The sequence below is a fragment of the Leptonychotes weddellii genome, chromosome 4, assembly GCF_054177405.1.
Source record: "Leptonychotes weddellii isolate Sample4059 chromosome 4, ASM5417740v2, whole genome shotgun sequence".
Classification (NCBI taxonomy): Eukaryota; Metazoa; Chordata; class Mammalia; order Carnivora; family Phocidae; genus Leptonychotes; species Leptonychotes weddellii.
Window position 1 is genome coordinate 43,318,832 of NC_138372.1, and position 22,952 is coordinate 43,341,783.

The 22,952-nt window shown below is 34.9% G+C and overlaps 1 protein-coding gene across 6 annotated transcripts in view; it reads right to left on the minus strand.

Annotated features, from left to right (window-relative positions):
* The window catches only part of OMA1 (OMA1 zinc metallopeptidase), a 71,800-nt gene that overhangs the window by 41,189 nt on the left and 7,659 nt on the right, over positions 1-22,952 (minus strand). For 5 of the 6 annotated variants that reach the window (XM_081818496.1, XM_031042178.2, XM_006746020.2 and 2 more), the window contains 6 exons: positions 21,894-22,412; positions 18,764-18,992; positions 16,487-16,660; positions 16,279-16,386; positions 13,519-13,647; positions 8,958-9,032 (listed from right to left, as the gene is read on the minus strand). In XM_081818496.1, the coding sequence (XP_081674622.1) occupies positions 8,958-9,032; positions 13,519-13,647; positions 16,279-16,386; positions 16,487-16,660; positions 18,764-18,992; positions 21,894-22,393 (1,215 nt within the window). In that variant the 5' untranslated portion in view covers positions 22,394-22,412. The remainder of the gene's footprint in view (positions 1-8,957; positions 9,033-13,518; positions 13,648-16,278; positions 16,387-16,486; positions 16,661-18,763; positions 18,993-21,893; positions 22,413-22,952) is intronic. The other variant, XM_081818495.1, reaches the window with a different exon arrangement.

Consider the following 22,952-nt stretch of genomic DNA (forward strand, 5'->3'; position numbering starts at 1 on the left):
AAAAAAAAAAAAAGTAAGTCACAGTAGACAACAACAACAACAAAAAAAGAATGAATGTAGGCCATCAAGAAAAGGATACATTTTATATCATGTAACTTCTGAATAAAGGACTGGAAATATGGAAAAAAAAAATGCTAATGGTAGAGATAGAAACATACTGAGATACATTTTATAGAAATAACTACTGACACTTGGTGAAAGATTCAATGTGAATGAGTAAGAAGGAAGTTCTAAGGAGGACTCCAGATTTTTTCCAAAAGCAATTGAATAGAAAGTGGTGTATTTATTGGGGAGAGGAAAACTAGAAGTAGATTGAGGGAAAAATCAAGGATATACTGAATGTATTAGGCTTGAGATACTTGTGAAATAGAAAGAGGAAGTAACAGGCAGATACTTGTTTGTTTTGTTTTGTTTTTAATTTTTTGACTGTAGCTGAAACACAGGCATACATTTAAATATAAGTGATTTAGAAGATTAGTGCTCCTAGGACTTTAACTGTATTAATTCTATAATATAGGTCCAATTACTATTCCTATCCTATAGATGAGGAGAACTGAGGTATAGAAAGGATAAAAACTCACCCAGGATCACAGAGCTAGTACTCTAGAGCTGGCAAAGCAGATTCTCAAACTTAGGCAGTCAAGTTCCTGAGCTCGCTCATTATCACTAAACTACATTGCTTCTTTGGCAGCTGATTGATACCCCACACCATGGGGACTCCAGAAAGGTTCTGTATTTGATACTCAAGGTAAAAGGGCTGAGGTGTAAGATTCAAATAGAGATTTAAAGAAGAGTCTCCACAATGAATGGGATAACCCCATCTCCCTCTCCCTTTCTAACCCTTAAACAATAGCCAGTTTTATAGGATTCTTCTGCAAAGACACTTAAACAGCCACAGAGAAAGGGCCTATATATATTCCATATAGAAGTTCCCAAAGAGAGAGCTAGCTCACTGCCCTATCATCTTACAGTGGAGTCCACTATCCCAACCTAGGTATACAGACCTTCTGAAAAGTATCTTAGTGCCTTCTTATAAAATATGGACAATCATGAGTTACAAATTTGGGGATGTATATACTTCCATCCATGAGACTAACTGGTACTGGATTTGTCCTCCCACCACAAATAACCATGAAACTGGACAGACTACACGAGGCAAACATTTTCAGGTACTGGACAAAAGGCAAGATAAGACTGTGATTCTTGAGAGGAAGAGAAACACTGTGTAGTACTAGCGATCCCTGGATTTGCTCCTGCTCTCTGCCTGGAGGCAGTTTCCTGACCACAATGTAAATGGGTAGAACCCAAGCAGAACATGGTAAGTTTGGCTAAGCTAAGGAGTTAGAAGATAAGACTTTAGGGCTGCAAGGAGTAGTTGGAATTTGTGGGTTAAGGTATTAGAAAGAAGCTCACCCCAGAAATTGGCAGTTTCCTTGGGGGTACCTTAAACTAGGTTTCATTAAAAATGTTTGCTCTACAAAAAACAAAACAAAAAAACAAAACACACATACACACACACAACTTTGTTAAGACAAGATGAGCCACAGATAAGGAATAAACATTTTCAAATCACATATCCAACACATGACTGTATCCAGAATATGTAAAAAAAAAACTATTGACTCCGAAGTCAATAGTAAGAAAACAGACAATTCTATTAGAATGTGGAGGGGAAAAAAACTGAACAATACTTAACCAAGAAGGAAATATAAATAGCAAATAAGCACATAAAAACATTAGTCGGGTTATAAAAGATTAAATCTTCCATAACAAGAAATCAATCATCTAAACCTAATGAGTCAAGAAATTAAAAAATAAACAGATTATGTGGAAATACAGAGGTAAACCGCTAAAGAAGTTAAGGTGACTTTCACTTCTGGGATATAAGGCGACGGGGCAGTAAGGGCTGATATTTCCCAGTATGAGTTTACAATACTAAACAACAATGAAATGTGTAGCTAATCACACAAATATATACATATTTTTAAAGGGGAGTATGGTTAATAGTGTCAAATGCTACTAAGAGAAAGAACAAGATAAAGGTAGAAAAGCATGCATGGGATATGACAACATGGAGACAACAAGTTGATCTTGAGAAATATAACTGTAGTAGAGGTTATGATAAGACCAGAAACAAAACCAGAGCAACAGACTTTGAAATCATACACACTTGGGTTTGAATCATGGTTTTACCCTTTTGTACCTGTAAGAAGGTAACTTAACCTATATGGGCTTCAGTTCCTTTATCAATAATGATACTAATCACTACTTCACAGAGTTACTAAAGGATTAGATCAGACAATACATATATCATACTAAGCACAGTATTAGAATATACTGTTAAATGACAGATAATGGTGTTATCATCTAAACAGATGATATCACAGAATAAATGGTAGTATCAATATATTATCTGAGGTTCTAATAGTGTTCCTCCCTTTTGATAGGAAATAAATACCTGTACTCAGACATGGCATTTTTATATCCTAAGTGTTCCAGAGGTGCCTGGCTGACTCAGTCGGTTAAGTGTCTGCCTTCGCTCAGGTCATGATCTCAGGGTCCTGGGATCGAGCCCTGCATCAGGCTCCCTGCTCAGCAGGGAGTCTGCTTCTCCCTCTGCCTCCCCCTACTTGTGCTCATGCTCTCTCTCTAATAAATAAATAAAATCTTTAAAAAAAAAAAAAAAGAACATTATATCCTAAGTGCTCCATAGCAAAGATACTACCTTGATCACTATGCATTCAAGACTTAACATCTGTAGCAGTATCGTTTTCTCCTTTGAACCAAGTATGGTATCACAACTGGCAAAAGGTCACCTCGTCCACAACACAATAGTTAGATGTGCTTTAGAAAATGAAATGATAATTATATCTATCTAGATATACTCTCTTAAAAAATACATGGCTTGTAATATCAATATTTACTAATCTAATTTCATTCTACTTTCTTAAATAAAACAGAAAATTTAATTTACCAAGCCACCCAAAAACATAAAACTAGCATTTGATCACTCAAAGTAGTAATTCCCAAACCTGCCTAGATAGCATAACTTGGAAGTTCCTAAACATATTCAGATTCAGGGTTTCATCATCTAGCTACTGATTCAGAATTTCCAAGTGTGGGGCCTAGAATATGTATTTTTAAACTCTACCCAGAAAAACATTTAAAAAAAGGCAATCTACAAAAGAAGAAATAAAATAGTCAATAAAAATGAAACAATATTTTCAACTTTACTACTAGACAAGAAAACGCATTTTTAAAAGCAATGAGATTCCATTTTTTGTCCAAATTAACAAAAACTAAAGATACTGAAAACAGTGCTGATGTAGGTATTTAAAAAAGGGTATTCTGATAGGTCATTGGTTAAGATTTGCCATAACATTCTGTAATAACTGGGAGTATCCTTTAAAAATAAACATAGCAATGCCAGCAATCCCACCCTACTGCTATAAAAGTGCAAGGAACATAAGGATATGTGTATATGGATGCCAACTACAGAATTATTTGCAATTTAAACAATGACAAAAAACCCTGGAAATAACCCAAAAGTACGTGGATACATAATTAAATAAATTATTGACATTACAGAATATTAGGTAGCTATTAAAAAGACTAACTTAGAGACTTCCTCTTCTAGCAGTGACAGAGTAAATAATTACAGCAGAACAATGTTCCTATCAAACACAATTAGAAAATCTAATAGGTGAAGGGGATTAAGAGGTAAAAACTTTCAGTTATACAATAAATAAGTCATGGGGATATAATGTACAGCAGAGGGAATATAGCCAATAATATTGTAATAACTTTCATGACAGATGGTAAACACACTTATCATGGGGATTATTTTGTAACGTATAAAAATATTGAGTCAATATGATGTATACCTGAAACTAAAAGGATATTGTATGCCAATTATACTTCAATAAAAAAAATTAGAAAATCTGGATAAAATATAAATAATTTTGTTCAAAGGTACTGGAGAGTTACCGAGTCAGCCAAGACTAGAAAAGCCAAAATTCCAGGAAGAAGGAAAGCTCAAGGAGGTGAGTCTGATCTGTGTGTTGCTCTTGCTTTCAGTGAAATCTGTTAAATTCTAAGCACTGAAGAGGGGCGCCTGGGTGGCTCAGTCGTTAAGCGTCTGCCTTCGGCTCAGGTCGTGATCCCGGGGTCCTGGGATCGAGCCCCACATCGGGCTCCCTGCTCCGCGGGAAGCCTGCTTCTCCCTCTCACACTCCCCTTGCTTGTGTTCCCTCTCTCGCTGCCTCTCTCTCTGTCAAATAAATAAATAAAATCTTTAAAAAAAAAAAAAAAATTCTAAGCACTGAAGAGCCAGAGGCTGAGAATACAAGCAGAACTCAAAAGAAATCCAAGCAGAAAGAGGTGACTAAGAAGAGTTTTCAGCTGTTTAGCAGGACTAGAGAGCCGAAACTTACAAGTCAGGCTTGATAAGGCAGCCAAATTTGAGAAGCTAAGATTTAAAAGCTAGGAGGGCAAAACCACCACCGGATGCCAGTTCACCAAGGCATCTTATCGATTCTTAAGCTGCACAGGGCACTTTTTTAAACAAAAAGTGGATGAAAACCGAACAGAGATTTCAACAGTCTCATGGTGCTGGCAGATCAAAAACCGCAGTTCAAAAACCACTACAGAGAAGGAACTTAGTAAATACTCCACACCTTCAGCACACTTCCCTGAACAGCAATACTCCTATGAATGAAGGTGAAGTAGAGGTAAATTGGAACTTATGAAGACCCAGCTCAGGCTCTGACTGACTGAAATAATCTGCTCTATTCTAGTTGTCCTCCAGACTAAAGGGAGAATCCCCTATAATGGAAGAAACTATCATTCAGAGCCAATAGTACTGTTTATATGAAATGTCCAGAATTCAATCAAATATGAGCAAGCATACCAAGAAACAAGACCAAAGGCAAAAAACAGACAGTAGAAACAGACCCAGAGATAATGAAATTAGAGTTAAAAAACATGAATGTTTAAAAAACAATTATGATTAACATAATCAAGAACATATGAATAAAATTATAACAAAACAGAGAATTTCACCAGAGAACTGAAATTTAATAAGAGAATCAAATGGAAATTCTAGAATGGAAAAATACAATAACTAAAATTTAAGTCAAAGATGAGTTTAATGGCAGAATGGACACAGCTGAAAGTAAGATTAGTGAGCTACAAGACAGTGACAGAAAATACACATGCTGAAATGTGTGTTATCTCTGGGAAAGAACCACAAGACAGATCTGCTAAAACCATGAAAGAACCAATAGTCAAATTATTTTAATCTTAGGTATTGGCATATCCCAATAATCTGTACTATTCCAGGGTGTGACAGTCTAGGAGTGAATACAGTTTGAACTTATTCATGTTTAGAGGGTATGTGAAATTGAGAACTAGGCAGATGCATCTACTCAGACCCTAAACATGGCCCTAAAGTAAACTGCTTAAAGAAACTGGATCTCAAATATAGCTGGTGAATTTCTGAAGCATGTCCATATTCAAGTGGAATCAAAGAAGCCAAACTAAAGAACTGTGGACTGAGCAAAACTTCTTTTTAAAGATTCATTTAATTATTTTGAGAGAGAGTGCGTGAGCAGGGGGGAAAAGCCGGGGGGGAAGGGCAGAGGGAGAGGGAGTGAGAATCTCAAGCAGACTCCCCACTGAGCCCTGCATGGGGCTTGATCCCACAACCCTGAGATCATGACCTGAGCTGAAGTCAAGACACAACTTTTTAAAAAAAAGGGCTACCTTGAAGATTATGACTTAAACTTTAGAAGAACTAAGGTGATTGGCAGTAGAAGGAATCACAACATGTGAAACTCCTTAAATAAAACTGTATTAACTTTTCAATAAATAAATAAACAAAATATAGCTGTAGAATGCAGTATCTTTCAGACATTAAAAATATAGTAAAGGTAACAAACTGATGGTTGCCAGCGGAGATGGGCATGAAGGGGCAGCAAAATAGGTGAAGGAGCAGGAAATACAGGCTTCCAGTTATAGAATGAATAAGCCACAGGATGAAAGGTACAGCATATGGAACACAGTCAGTGTCACAGCACTGCATGGTGACAGACGGCAGCCACACTTACGGTGAGCGTAACATATGGAGTTGTCAAATCCCTGTTTTGTACACATGGAACTAATGTAATACTGTGTGTCAACTATACTTCAGTAAAAAAACACAAAATGCAAATATAGATTTATATGTAAATTAAAAAACTTTATACCAGTAATGTTGAGAATTTAAACAAAACATACGTTTCTAGATGTTCTAACTTACAAAAACTGACACAAAACTGGGGCGCCTGGGTGGCTCAGTTGGTTAAGCCTCCAACTCTCGATTTCAGGTCAGGTCATGATCTCAGGGTCAGGAGATCCAGCCCCACATCAGGCTCTGCGCTCAGCATGGACCTTGCTTCTTTCCCTCACTCCCTCTGCCTCTCCCCCCTCATTCATTCACTCTCTTTCTCTCTATTAAAAAAAAAAAAAACCTGACCAAAAAACAGAAAAATGTGAATAGTTCTATATCTGTTAAAAAGACTGAATCCATAACGAAAGACCATCCCACAAAAAAATCTGTACGCCCATATGGCTTTACCCATGAAATCTCCAAACATTTAAAAAATAAGTATCACTAATATTACACAAATTCTTCCAGAGAAAAGAAAAAAAAACAAAAAAACAAAACACTTCCCAACTCATTTTATGAGGCCAGCATAATCTTAATACCAAAACATGACAGGATATTACAAGAAAAGAAAAGTCCAAGCCGGTATCTCTTACGAAGCTAAGCTAAACGTTAGCAAACCAACTTCAGTAATATACTGAAAGGATAATGTAACTGATAAAATTGGGCTTATTTCAAAAATAACAAGTTGTCTGTGTAAAATAAAAATCAATGTAGTTTGCCACATTAGCAGATTAAAGGAGAAAAATTATAGTCATCAAGACAAAAAAATGAATTTGATAAAATTTAAGTTACTCATAATTTTAAAGAAATCTCTTGGCATATTAGAAATAGAAGAGCAACTCTTCTAAAAAGTCAGATAAAAAAAAAAAAAAAAAAAAAAAAAACCTTAGACACCAGAATGGTGAAATACTGAACGCTCTCCCCCTAAGGTCATGAAGAAACAAAAGTGCTCTCCGCTCACCCTCAACATTGTACTGAAGGTTCTGCCCATTGCAATAATGTAAAAAAAAGAAAGTACATAGATTGGAAAGGAAGAACTAAAGCTGTCATTCACAGGCAACACAAATGTGTATAAATAAAATCTAAAACCATCTATACACTATTAGAATTAAGTGACTTTAGCAAGGTTGTTGGATACAAGTTCATTTATAAAAAACAAACTGCACTTCTATATATGATCATTTGAATGACACTTCACGATAACATCAAAAAAGTCAAACACTTAGCAGTACATTTAACAAAAGATGTGTAAGTCCTATACACACATACATACATACACACACACACACTTGAAAATAATACTGAAATTATAAGAATATCTAAATAAATGGACAAATAAATCACTCATGGGCTGGAAGACTCAATATTATTGACAGTAGTCAACTGTCCCCAATTCACACAATTCCAATCAAAATCTCAAGCATGTTTTTGTTCAGGTGTGTAATTTGATAAGCTGATTCTGACATTTATATGGAAAGGAAAGGGACTAAGAATAGCCAAGTCAATCTTGCAGAACCACACTGGAGGGCAGAAGATATCAGATATCACGGCTTACTACAAAGCTATACCGACAATGTGGCATTGGCTCAAAGACAGATAACAGGCCAATAGAATACAATAGGGAGTCCAGAAATAGACTTCTCTATAGGCTCCCAGATTTATGACAAAAAGACACTGAAGTATAGGGGAGAAAAGATAACTCTTCAATAAACAGGGCTGAGGCTATTAGATATCCACATGGGAAAGAAATTATCTTAACCTCTTCCGTGTAGTGTATTTTTAAAAGGTAATAAAATCATAAGCTTCTTTAAAATAAAACAGTAACAATTTATTGAAATAGGCAAAGATTTCTTAACCAGAACACAAAACACACTTATATTAAAAGTGTAATTTCATAGACTGTAGTACACTGAAATTAGGAAACTGTGCCAATCTGTGGCCCACTATTTGGGAACCTCAATCTACAGTCAGATAATTCACTCAATTCTCATTATACAACATTCACATAACTACTTTTGCTTTTGTGAATGAGTAATATCTTCATTTATGAAATTAAATCTATAAAACTCATAATAAGAACTTCAAATAAGAGTGATTTCTAATAGCTAGGACTTTTAATAACTACTGGAAACTCAACAAAGAATCAAGTACAATCTGAATTTAATGTACAAAGTGGCATTGTTTTTTACTCATTTTTAAAAATGCAGTTTTACTTCTAATATTAAATTCTACTAATAATGCTCAGTTATCACAGATGATAAAAACAGCAGGCAGGCATGCAGTGCCCTGTAAAGGAGACATGAGCAAAAGCCAACTTAAATCATAGTAAAGGCTCAGAGCTGCTCTCTGTGGCTAGCCAAGGTCAGTCATTTGCTGCAACAAAAATAATCTCAAAGATACAAAGTAATAAGCCTGTTCTTCTGTTTAAATTATAAAAATTCAGGTGGTTCATCTAGGATCATACAATAGAAATTTGTATGATCTACAATAGAACAAACCTTTCTCTGAGTGGGGAAAAATAATTATACATTATTTTACTAAAAAAAGCCCCCTTAGATCAACAAAAAGAGGAGTAAAATAAAGATAGTATATCAGCTTCTAGAGTACACAAATTTAAAAAGGTATTAATGAAAAATTTCATACAGTCCAACTCTGATTCTCTGCTCATGCCACAGCTCATTAAGACAATGTACATTTATCTTTTACTGTGTGAAGGGCACTGTGTTTTTTCAACTACCAAGCATTTTACCTTTGCAGCAAGCTGTAGTCCAATTTTGTCAGCTTCAGCCTCCAATGTTCTACTGTACGGTCTATCAAACATATACTAAGAAGAAATAAGAACAAGAAGCTCCATTAAGGATATTTATTTCACAGTAAAAGGAGTAACAAAGTGTGATTTTTAAAATTAATTTCATGGAGCATCTAGGATAAAGTTTTTATGCTCTCCATGATTAACATTTAAAGAACACCATGATGTAAAACACAAAGTGCAGCCTTTATTTCCTCCATCACAGATTAATATTTTAAAAACATGAAAAGAATATTAAAAATATTATGCCTACAGACTTCTGGACAGTCTGTAGTATCACATGGAGTACAACAATCCCCCTTATCCATGGTTTCACTTTCCATGGTTTGAGTTACCCGCAGTCAGCAAGGGTATGGAAGCAGATGGTCCTTCTAACACATGGTCAGGTCTATAGTAGCCTAATGCTACACCACAACGCCTACGTCATTTACCTTACTTCATCCCATCACATAGGTATTTTAGCGTCTCACATCATCACAAGAAAGTGAGTACATACAATAAGACTTTGAGAGAGGCCACACTCACATAACTTTTTTTACAGTATGTTGTTATACTTGTTCTATTTTATTAGTTATTATTGTTAATCTCTTATTGTACTTAGCTTACAAACTTCATCACAGATATGTATGTATAGGAAAAAGCATGGTATATATAGGATTTGATACTATCTGAGGCTTTAGGCCTATCCACTAGGGGTCTTGAATATATCCCACCCTCCCCCCACCCCATGGATAATGGGGGAGGAGTACTACTCTTCAAGTATCCCTCACTTTCCAAAAGTTTGCCTCACACTACTTTGCTTTTACAAAAGACTTAGTACCTTAGTACATTAGTACCTGTTTTCAGGTACCAAAAGAAATCCAAAGAGTCTGTTTGCTTTTAAGAAAAAAGCCTAAAAGCCAAGTGACATAACACAAACTTTCAGAAAGCAGGGGACACCTGCACTTCTATTTTCCCAATTACAATCTCTACCTACTGTGTAGAGGATCCCCTAAGAAAGCTCGTTAAAGCAAGTTTTTAATATGGCCAAGGAACATTTTGATCTTGCAGTTTTAAAAGGCAACTGAAAAAATATAGCTAGATAATAACCACTGACACTACTAGAGAACTTATTTCAGTTAGAAAATTGACCATAGAGAATTTTCTTTCTTTGATAAATTATCTTAATTCCATCTTTCTTTTCTAAGTATTGATTAGTTAGGGAAATGAAATTTTCTTCCAACTTCAATAAAAAAATACAAATAGATATCGTAATTTTAACTTTTCTAATTACTTGTATTTATGTGAATGCTTTCCAGTTAAATTCTAATTTTCAGTAAGTACTAAAATTTATAGGAGGTGGATCAATAGACAGGACTTTTGAGAACAGAGTTATTAATAGAGGAAACACTTTTTCAGAGGTAGCTACATGTCAGTGATGTCTAGAAATAATATAATCAATCTGATCCACAGCACATGACTACTAGATATGACTTTCTTCCTGCTCGATCATGTCTTTTCTAGGTTGCTGAACATACTATATCGTGTCTTCACTCTCAATGAGCCATCTGCCAGGGTCCCTCAAGTCTCCTGATAGCATAACTGGTTGAAAACATTGGCTTTAAAAGGACAGAAATTTACACTCAAGTCCACATGCTGACACTTATTAACTGTGAACCCTTGGCTAATTGTTTAACCCCTCTAAGCCCAGTAGCATCATATGTAAGATGGAGTAGCAACAGCACCAACCCCCTAGGGTTATAGACAGGATAAAATGAGCAAATAATAATAGCTCCTATTTAATGAGTCCTTACTTTGTATTAGGTACTGTGCTAAATGCTTTATAATCACTGGTTCTCAACTGGATATGATTTTGTCCCCCAGGGACATTTGGAAATGTTTGGAGACTTTTTTTTTTTTTTTTTTTTTTTTTTTGAGAGAGTGCACGCAGGTGGTATAGGGGCAGAGGGAGAGAATCTTAAGCAGGCTCCACACCCAGCACAGAGCCTGATGTGGGGCTCAATCTCACGACCCTGAGATCCTGACCTGTGGTGAGATCATGACCTGAACCGATAGGGATCAAGAGTCGAACACTTAACCGACTGAGCCACCCAGGCACCCCTGGAGACATTTTTGATTGTCACAACTGTGGGGGAGGGAAGAGGGGGGTGAAAGTGCTACTGGCATCTAGTGGGTAGAGGTCAGATGTTTAGAGTAGATGTTTAGAGGCTAAACATCCTGCAAATGCACGTGACAATTTCCCACAACAAAGAATTATCTAGTGCAAAATGTCAATAGTGCTTAGATTGAGGGATCCTACTTTAAAATGCATCATTAAACCCATAATAGTTCTTTGAGTTAGCCAGTATTATGCCAATTTACAGATGAAGAAACAGACCTATAATTGGTGAAGTAATCTGCCCAAGTTCTATAGAATTTAGATCTAACAGAGCCTAAATTCAAATATAGGTCCATCTGTTCACAGCTGTATTTTTTTTCAAAGATTTTATTTATTTATTTGCGAGAGAGAGAATGAGAGACAGAGAGCATGAGAGGGAGGAGGGTCAGAGGGAGAAGCAGACTCCCTGCCGAGCAGGGAGCCCGATGCGGGACTCGATCCTGGGACTCCAGGATCATGACCTGAGCCGAAGGCAGTCGCCTAACCAACTGAGCCACCCAGGCGCCCCATGTTCACAGCTGTATTCTTAACCCCTGTACATAATTAATCTACAGTGTTCATCCTAGCGCCTAACATATGGTAAGTACTCAATAAATCTTAGCTACTATAATTATTACGAATAGCTTTCAAAAACCGTACCTGGTAGCACTCTATGAGGGCTGCTACATTATACCCCAATCTTTTAAGATTACAAAAATAGGATTCCCCGATAGTTATGTGAAGGCCCTTGTTTCTTCTTTTCTCTGGCAAATGAATGTCAGCAATTCCCACTCCTTTATGACTTCACTATTAATATCCTCTCCTGCTCTCCAATCATAAGGAGCAAGGCTTTCTAAAGAAACACTTCCTCATCACCAAAATTACTGGGGGAGCCTTGATTTAGGGAAAAAGGGTTCAAAGAGAAGTAATCCCTACTTTATTTTTAGTTTAATTATTAAAGAATTATATGAAGTAGCAGGAGTCATCAAGTATTTCAAGGGAGAAACAGCCACAAGTTATCTTTCTTATGACAAAATCTTCAGATTACATTACAGAAAAAAGCTATGTACTGATAAATGGGGAAAAAACTAAATTAACTCCTTTGACTTCCCAGAATATCAGTAACAGAAATAAAATTCAAAATATGAGATCCTGTAACCTAAGTAATAACCATTCTTTTTTTTTTCCTTTTAAGAACCTTTATTTCAATATAAATGCAGCCAGACGATATGGTAACACTGAATAAAAGACTTAGTTATCCAATTTCAAAAGCAATTTGTCTCAAAGAATTTTACATTACATTTAAACAGCACCCAGATGGCACAATGATGGGTGCTCCACAAATCATTAAATAAACAAATAACAGATTGTTCCTGAATCACCACACCTCCCAGGACAAGAGGAATTATGTAAAGAAAGATGTAAAATAAAATAATTAATCATAGTTAACAAAGCAATTATCAAGACTGCAAGACCTACTTTCAGTAGTGCAATGTTTTGAACAAAATGAGGACCTCAATAAATTCTACAACGATTATCATTATACATAAGTTCTAAAATGAAAGTTAACAAACACCCAATAAGATTATCCTTTCGGTATTTTCCAGGTAATTTTAGTTTAACTGGGAGTAAGGAGATGAGGGTGGTGAAGCAGCTTCAGCAACACAGTGCCCACAGAAGTTTACAGGTTTTAAGAGTTCCCCATCAGAATGCAAATATTTGAGGAAAGGGAGAGTCATAATAAGTACACCACAGTTACTATGAGAGACAAAACTGAAAAGTCTGAAGGTAAAGTGATACAAGGAAAGAAAGGATTTGTGACCATGTTTTCTCTCCTTAAGACCAATAAGTATGTTCCCCCCCTCACAATATTATGTTAGCCAGAAGTTGCCAAGCCCTGGTAACACATCTATCCCCCACCATTTAAAAGATGTAGTATTTTCTAATTTGAATGCTCATTATTAAGAATATCCCCTAAAGGGATGCCTGGGTGGTTCAATTGGTTAAGCCGCTGACTCTTGGTCTCGGCTCAGGTCATGGTCTCCTGGGTAGTAAGGTCGAACCCTGATGGCTCCACACTCAGTGGGGAATCTGCTTCTCTCTCTCCCTCTCCTTCTGCCCCCTCACCCTGCTGATGCCTGCGTGCATGTGCACGTGTGCGTGTGCTCTCTCTCTAGAATAAATAAATCTTTACCAAAAAAAAAAAAGAATATCCCCTAGAAATGAGAAAACATAAGACACTAAAATTTAGTAGCTGTATTTCATGGTATGTGAAAACATCCCTGGTATCTATTACTTTACAGTAATATTTAAAATATCCTCATCACAGGCCATTACAAATTCAACTTACTGTCTCACACTTACCTCCTGCAGTTTAGACTGTATCCAGTGGCCCAAAAGTGCCAAACTATCTCGAGGGCAAATGGCCCAAATCATTATGAGAAAAATCAGACCTAGGAAATCCAATAAATGAACCAAGCTAGCCTTTTCTGCCTGAGAATAATCAAAATAATGAAAATTACATTTAATAAATTAAGAGTATATACCAAAAAAATTAAAACAGTATACACCTTTTTCTAGTTCATCATGTGTAATCACATTAAATAATTTACATGTTTAACTGACCTCCACCAACTAAAATCATATTCGTTTTCTTCCGTGTGCTTTAATTCAATCCCTTGCTCACATACTTTCTTACGTGTATATACATTCACTCATTCATTTACTGAGCCACCTAACATCATTTAGACACAATGACAGGTTCATAGATATGAATGTATATTCTTACATGAATATGTAAGAATGTATGTTTATATTACCAAGCATGATAATCTTGTGAAATAGGTACAATTATCCCTATTTTATAAAGAAACTAAGATGAGGAGAAGCTAAGAGTTGCCAAATTTCACAGAGCTATTAGTAAAGGGACAAGGAATCAAACCCAGGAAGTTTTAGTTTCTAATGTAGTCGTTAATTTTTAAAGTAAACAAATGTGCTTATTATGCTCATACCTTTGGACAGACTAAATACTACCTAACATATGAAAGAGTTAAAACACGGAAAATTCAGAAAAAGATTAGAAATTTATTTGAAATAAAAGTCTTTTGGACTTTATGACCTAACATATAAAGTATGATTCATTTATGCCAGTTTGCAATTCTATCACTCTGGTATTTCTCACTAGGAAGTCAACTTCTATGAAGTTTTTATATTTATTTGTAGCAGTAACCAATTTTACTTAAAGTAGTTGTTTTGAGTAATAATTTCTAAATACAAGTTTAACACACCGGACTGTTCATTGTTCCCTACTAAAGCTGATTAATAAATGTTAATGTAATGCTGACACTGACAGTGTAGGAATCATTACTTGAACGTATGAAACACGGCTGACAACTAACAATAATCACAAAGAACACTTCTCCTAACAATATAATCTGCGCTCACAAAGCATTCTTTGCTTTATTATACGAACTGTGTGTCATGAAAAACAATTACGGAATTATTTTAGCACAAAAGAGTATAATTACAAATGATAAAGTCATTACTGAAGAGAAAATCCTTGTTATTATTTATTAAAGAATAAAATTGCTATTACAGAGTTTTAGAAAACTACAGAATTTTTTTAAATATGTATTTGTGGAACAAAGAAAACATTAAAGGCTACATCAAATCAAAATGGAGACTGCTAAAAGAGAAAATACAGTACTGATAATGTGTAAGACCTCTACAAAAAAATATTAATAACTATTTTCAATTTTTAAGACTATTTTCTTTTTATATCTTATCTAATTAGCATTCCTGTGCTGACAGAGATGACAATATGCTGAATGAGGCACGGATCTAAAGGCCAGAAAAGTAAAGGCACAGAATATGAACATCTCTTAAATGCTAAAAATGACCAAAATTGATTGATTTTGCAGTTATGAAGCCCTTTCTTGAAACGCAATCTATTTCGATTGCTTAGATTTATTTTTGTATATATCTGTTCAAGGAAAATGTTTTTTATATTTTTCTGTAACTCAGAAGAAATGAAGGAGATAATTACTATTTGTGCTTCAGAAAAGCACAACTGTGGCCCACCTCAATTTATTAATACTTTAAGGAATAGACAGAATTTGAGATGACTTTTAGAGAGATTAATAACATTATCATTTCCATTTAATATTAGTATTACTTGCATTTCCAATATAGCATTTCACGACCCTTTCACTATTTACCTTCATGTTTTCAATTAGGAAATATACATCTTCCTAATTAATGTGGACAAGAGACATGCTTATTTTTAATGAATAAAAATAAATATATGAGTAAACAAATACATTAGTTTTTTGGATTCATACCAAGTCAAACAGATGTGTGTTCACAGGAATATAAATCAACCTGAATTCTATGATCCATTATAAAAAAGTGCTGCCAATAATCAGGTAACTGTGGTAAAAAGAAGCAGTGTTGGATTTGCAAACACAAGAACTTTGTTAAAGTCCCAATTTGCCAGTTGGCCACATTACTCATGTTACTTAAGAGGAGTTTCCTCATATAGAATCTAGGGATATTAAATACATACTTAATGAGGATGGTATAAAATTATAATTGAGAAGGTATGTATTTAAAAGCTTAGCAAACTGTAAAATGGCAAGCTATCATTATTATTACTCTGCATTAATTATATATGGCATATCATTCCAGAGATTTTCAGAGATGCTCCAAGCCATCCTCTGGGAATGAATAAAAAAGCAAGAAAACTGATTTACCTACTTAAATAGTAATATCACTTTCATATAGTTAATTTTCTGAACAGGTTACAAGTATGTTAATAATTATGGAAAGTTTAAAATCTAATTTGAAATAATTAGAGGTTGAGAATAATTACTTTTTAACAAAAGAGACAGGTGATAACAGTATTTAAGAGAAATACTAATTATGCAGGTATCAAATACTAAAGACCATAAAAATTCTCACAATTAGCCAACCATATTTTTTCAAGTAACAGAATAAGTCAATTATTAAATTTAAAATTCCATCTTTTAAAGAAAAAGAAAACTGAAAAGATTCGGTTTTAAAAGATTTAACTTGCTAACTTCAAAGCAGTATTGCAAGAACTAAACATTCATTCTAGGTACTTACAGCATGCCCAAGTACTGCGTGTGCTATTTCATGGCCCAGAAGGAAGGAAAGTTGATGGATATCAGTCACACTATTTAAAAGCCCAGTGAAGATAAACACTTGTCCATTCTGCACCATAAAGAAAATAATGTAAGCAAGTGGAACACCTTAAAAAAACAAGGACATTAAATTGAACAATTAAACATTAGGTGTGAGAACTTTCACTTACTGGAAGCACGAAGGCATTTACATCTGGAGAATCAACCATATGAATAATCCAATTGATCTCAGAGATCCCTGGGATATCTTTATTGCATTCGATCAAATGATTAACCACCTCTTTAACCATTAGGTATCGGGCATCCTTCTCAGTGAGCATATCATTTTTAAATTCCTCCATCCACTGAAAGATTAAAAAGTCATCTTTATTTTAAGAGAGTTGTAGCTCTACAAAATGTTTATGTTGCTTCATGAAAAGTTATATGGCTACTTATTGTGGAACATTTTAATTTTTAATTATGTAAAAATCTACATATACTAAACACTCAAATCCTTAAATTTGAATTATTCATGCCAAGGCACTGTGGCTTCTCACAAATGGAATGAATTCTAATAACTAAGATTTTTCATATAAATTGGTTGAAATAAAGCTTTCATCTTTTCTATTAGCCTATAAACAAATAGAACGCTTAAATATGATTTCTACTTTCCTAAATATTTTGGAAAACAAAACACTGCCTAGGGAACAAAGATTTCACATAAGGAAGTACAATACAAAATTACTTTCATACCGCACTGAAAAAACATCCTATACTTAATGGGAAAAAAAAAACAACTTCTACCAAAAAAAGGACACTTCATTAATTTTAAAGTTTTATTCACACAGAATCAAAGGAAATTACTGAAATTTTAGAACTAATGGGCATGTCATTTTCTCTACACTATGTTGAGTAAGACTAGCCACCATATGAAGACACTTTTCTGGAGCTATATTCATGAGAAACCCTTTCAAGTGTAGGAAAATTAAAGATGTTCTGAAAATATTAATTTCCATAAAATGTGTAACTCCTTTCACATATGGATCAAGAAGTTTATAACCTTCCCTGAGATGTTTTTATAGAATTGGAATCTGAAATAGTCTTTAATATCAATAGCATTTTTTAAAAAACACAAGTCACCAATGTAAACTGAAACAAAAAACATTATATTAACCCTTCTGAAGTAGATGAAACAAGCAAAATTATATATAATAATAGCATTTTATAATATCTCTATAAGAACATATCCTTGAATTTTTGTATCAAGCAGGTTATTACATTTGTAGGTTAAAAAATAAAAAGTATATGAAGATATAATTTTTTAAAGCTTCTAAGTGATATGAATGGTAGAAGCAATACTAATTTAACCCTAGGCCTGCCTCAATCTTTCCAGAACATTTTCCTCAAACTTGCTTCAGACAAGACTATCCTAAAAAACACTTCTAATCTCTGTATAAATTCTACTAGAAGAGATGCATCTTATCTTTACTAGGAACAACATTTTTAGTGAAAAAACATTGTTATTTCTTTTTTAATGGTAACTTGCCACCGACAAACTCAGAAGCTTAACTGAAATAAAAAGATGTAAAGATTTAGCCATGCCAAAACTGTCAAGTGAGACTATGAGACTTTAATTCAACAAATACTAACAGCATATACTATATGTGTGCTAAGAACTGGAAAAAGAGAATCTGTCCTCAAGAAACTCGCTAGTGGGATAAAATGCTTAACTTACTTTGTACTTGCTAAGGAGTTAAGGCTTCTGAACTCCAACTTTATTTTGCATTCAAAAAATATAATAATTTGCCAAAAATGATGTTTTAGGGAAAAAAAACCTATTCTACATTACTTCCAAGGTACAAAATTCTATTACGTACCTACTTATCCAAAAAAATATATTACTAAGCACTAATTTGTACATTGTGCTAGTACTTAAGATAAAATGATAAAACAGGGTCTGTGTTCCCATAGAGCTTAGGCTAACAAAGGAGACAGATCAGCAAATAAATAATTATGCAAATAATTATGTTACCCTCATGATAAGTGATTTAAAGGAAGAATACAGTATGCAAAGAGAAAATAAAAGTAGGCGATCTGACCCCAATAGAGCCAAGCACTGGACACAAATACAAATGAGCTCATTCATAATTTAGCCTGTATGAAGGATACCCCCTAGAGCCTAATGTAGCCAACCTACCTAACCCAGCCTGGATAATCAAGGAAGGCTTTCCTGAGAAAGTGACATTTAAGGTGACATGTGATGAGCAGGAGTTAGCTGGGTGAATGAGAAGAAAAGCAACATAGGCAGGAGGAATACTAAGTATGAAAAGTTTGAGGCCTTTTGGGAAAATGTTAATTTTCTATCAAAGACTAACATAAAAAAGTAGTGCATCTTTCATACTTAAGAAACTCTCCTGCTTTGAGTATTATATTAAGCAATCTAATTATAAACAATTCTTACTACTTACTGCTTCATATTCCAGTTCTGATAAAAGTCTGAAATGTTCTTTCCCCAATAATAGTAGCCTGCTCCTTCCTGTGACAGGACTCACTTCCAGGTGAGTAAAATAAAACACTACAAAGAGCAATCCAAAACTACTGAAACAAAGGAGTAACTTCCATTTATTCTTTCTTAAACTTTCTTTAAATAGTTCCTTCTTGTTAGGAGGAAGTGCCTGCCACCATTTCCTTATGCCCCTAGAGCAAAAAGAGAATTCAAAGTTCTGACAATAGTATCAGCACATATCACCAAAACTTAATCTCATGCTAGGATTTTATGTCATCAAACACTTGAATTTTTGTGATATATTTCTCTGTATAGATGAATTTTTTCAATTTATAAAATTCTTAGCTAAAAGAAAAAGTAATCCGTTATATAGAACTATAGTTAAAAATTCTAATGTTCATTTAAATTTTCTTCTTCGGTTATTTTAAAGGTGAACACTAAATGAGTAGCTATTTTACACAACTTCCATTAATTAACATTTATTGACTGCTTACCACATGCAAACTACTATTCTAATTGTTATACATGTCATCTCATTTAACCTTCACAATAACCCCATTACAGAAGAGAAAACTGAGACAAAGAGAAGTGAAGCAACTTGCCCAAGGTTGCAGAAGTGATAAGGGAAAACCAGGCAAGGAAGAAAGTGTGATCCCAGAGTCTGAGCACTTAACCACTTAGTAGGGACAAACTGGCCCAATAAACATCTGAGGGGATTACAATACAATAATCTATACCTTTAACCACGATCTTCCCCACCACTCATCAGACTTCTGGCACAATCTGCCAGGACTTTAGCAAGGTACAAAGGTAACTACCTCAGCGTTGATTTTAGAAGTAAATATTGCTCACCAGCAAAAAGTCCACTATCCTCTCAAGAACATGACAAAGGAGAGGTAATAAGAACATAAACACCATAAATAAGGAAATGAGAGACTGTATGGTTAACACACGAGGAGGTCTACTTTCTACCAGGCAACAATACTCTTCGCTGGTTATTGGGGTTCACAGACATTTTTGAGAAGCAATGTTTTCAACACTGGGACAAAATTTTTCCTTGTAAGTTCATCTGTGAAATCACAACAAAAATTTAAGATACATACATCATTCTCTTGATACAATTCATCTTATAAAACAACTTCAAGTTATCTTAATTTTATTAAGTGACACACCTAAAATGCCTCAAAGTGTTTCAACCTGAAGAAACTTAGGCCAGACTTATTTCCTATTTAAAACTTTATATGACTTATTATTCTTTGCTTAAAAGTATGATGAAACCATGAAAGAAAATGTTAAGTTGTTAAAATAGTAATAAAAACAAAAAGTTAAAAATAATGATTAAAGGGGCGCCTGGGTGGCTCAGTCGTTAAGCGTCTGCCTTCAGCTCAGGTCATGATCCCAGGGTCCTGGGATCGAGCCCCGCATCGGGCTCCCTGCTCAGAGGGAAGCCTGCTTCTCCCTCTCCCACTCCCCTTGCTTGTGTTCCCTCTCTCGCTGTGTCTCTCTCTGTCAAAATAAATAAATCTTTCAAAAAATAATGATTAAAAAGGATGAAAAAGCCGTTGGCCTAAGAACCTGGGCTGAGCTGTGACAAAGATTCTCTCTCTTCCACCAGACTCTACTCAGACTTTTTTCAACTAGGCCTCACCTTTAGACTTCTGTATTTCTCTCTTTGTTGTCCAGTTTCAGCAAGAATCCTGCTAAATCAGTTTACCCAAAATCCCCCATCCTCCATATCTGATCACCCTCAGTATCTGATCAGGTTCCTCATCATTCACCAGCCCCCAAATGATATCTGACCACCCTTACCTGCCTTCAGCAAGAAGCCTAGTAGGGTCAGGTTAGGGAGAATCCCCCCCTTACTCCTAATGTTTCCTCTTAGTAATTTTCCATCCACCAAACCTCACCCTGCTCCTTGGCTATAAATTCCCGCTTGCCCATGCTGTATTCAAAATTAACTCTGGTTCTATACTTAGGTCTCTCTTCCCCTACTGCAAAAGTCCTGCATACAATCTGTATTTACTGCTTTAACTATTGTCTAGCTCTGGTTTTCTCTGACAGCCGTTACTTACATCAAGAGTTAACACAGCCGTATTTTTTTCTGGGTGCCAATGTCAAATCATAAGGAACACAATACATTAGAGAGTACAAGTTCTCAACTTCTGATAGGAAGAAAATTGGTTTGGTTAGTATGGGAGTCAGAGGGCTAAAAGGGCCTTCACAGTCAGTCATCAAAGGTAAGAAAGCTTTATGAGGAAACAATGCCTAACTTTACCTTTCTTCAATAAATGGAGCAAATAAGAGAAAACAAGATTATTTATGGGGAAAGGTTTAAATTAAATATAAGGTCCTATTTAGCTGTAAAAACATAATTATTATGATGGACTACCCAAGAGAAAATAACAAAGATGTGTTGTAAATAGAATAATTAATAAATACCAGTTAAGCATTAACTTGGCTAGGAATGAGCCCATTCTTAAATAAGTGAAGCTCTTCAGTTTCATGACCCATTGCCTCAGATTCCATAACTAAACACATTTGTAAGTACTGCTCTTACACACAAGCTATGACCAACATTTCTCATTCTTGCAATCATAAACATTCTTGCAATCATTTAAAGATACTTTAAAAAGTATCTATATAATTTTTTAAAGATCATATTTTTATACTATAATATGCAGTAAATTGGGGCACCTGGGTGGCTCAGTCGGTTAATGATTCAAGTCTTGATTTCGGCTCAGGTCATGATCTCAGGATTGTGAGGCTCACAGATCTCAGGCTCCGTGCTCAGTATGGAGTGTACTTAGGATTCTCTCCCTTTCCCTCTGCCCCTCCCCCTGCGCTGGCTGTGTGTGTGTGTGTGTGTGTCTCTCTCTCTCAATAAGTAAATAAATAAATAAAATCTTAAAAAAATAATATGCAGTAAATCATTTCAAGATTACTAAACCATTAACAAAACCGGGTAGACCCAACTGTTTAGAAACTTAATTTTGAGCTAAATATGGGTGGGAAATCTAACAAGTTTTCATTAAAAGTATAATTTTATAAATACCTTTTAATATAAAAGTTTATTTTTTTAAAAAGCTTTTTACCTGCCTACAATGATTGCAAATAGTTTCTGCACTGGTTTAAGAATTATCAACAAGAGAGGAACCGGAGCAGCTTGAAACCGAGGAGAAGTGTGGAAACTCCTGATATCTCTTTCATGAAGACAGTTTAGAGGATGCAATAGTGAAAGGGCAGGAACTCCTGTAACTTCTTTTATCAGTAGCTGTCTTGAAAAAGAGTCATTCCACACAGTACATTTTGGGGTAACCATCCCAATTTCCCTACATCTCGTGCTCAAGAGGCATCCTGGTCTTTTGTTACTAAAAGTCTTATAGAAATAAAAATGTTCAGCAAGAAAAGTCAACCTATCACACTGATTTACTCCCAGACCCTGATACTTATTAACTATACGATTAATTTGTCCTTGATGACAGTCTGGTGAGGTTACAGCTAGTGTGTTACATTTTCTCCAGTTGGCCAACATATGAAATCGGAAGAAAACACAGTTTCTAGTAGGAGACTGCAGTCCATAGATGAAATTCATCTTTCTTCTCCTTGATTATCTGGAACACAAAAAAAATAAGTCATAAATATCTCTGGAAAATACTTATTTACAAAATTGGGAACATAACATTTAAGAAAGAGGTGTGTCAATCGTTCTTCCCTTGACATATCTCAGACTGAATTACCTTAGGTTTCTACCACCACCCCCACAGCAATGCCCCCCAGCAATACAAACCAAACAGCTTTTACTCACTTTTATTTATTTATTTTTTTTACTCTACAACACATACTTTAGAAACTTGGATTTTTTCTTCTTTTCATTTTTTAGTTTTAGTTGGGGGAAATCTTTTTATTTTAACAGCTACATTATTGGGGAATAAGAAATGGGTTAAGCAAAAATAACAGTAGGTTTTAGCAACTGGCAGTAAGTAAGGGGAAAAGCATGTAATGGAATAGTAAAATCTAAGTTTCAAAATCTCTTTTTTAAAATACAAATCTGATCCTTTCAAATATAATCCTCGTACTACTGATTGGGGTCAAGATGGAATAAGAGGAACCAGACTTATCCTCCCACTGAAAACAACTGAAAGAAAAAAAAA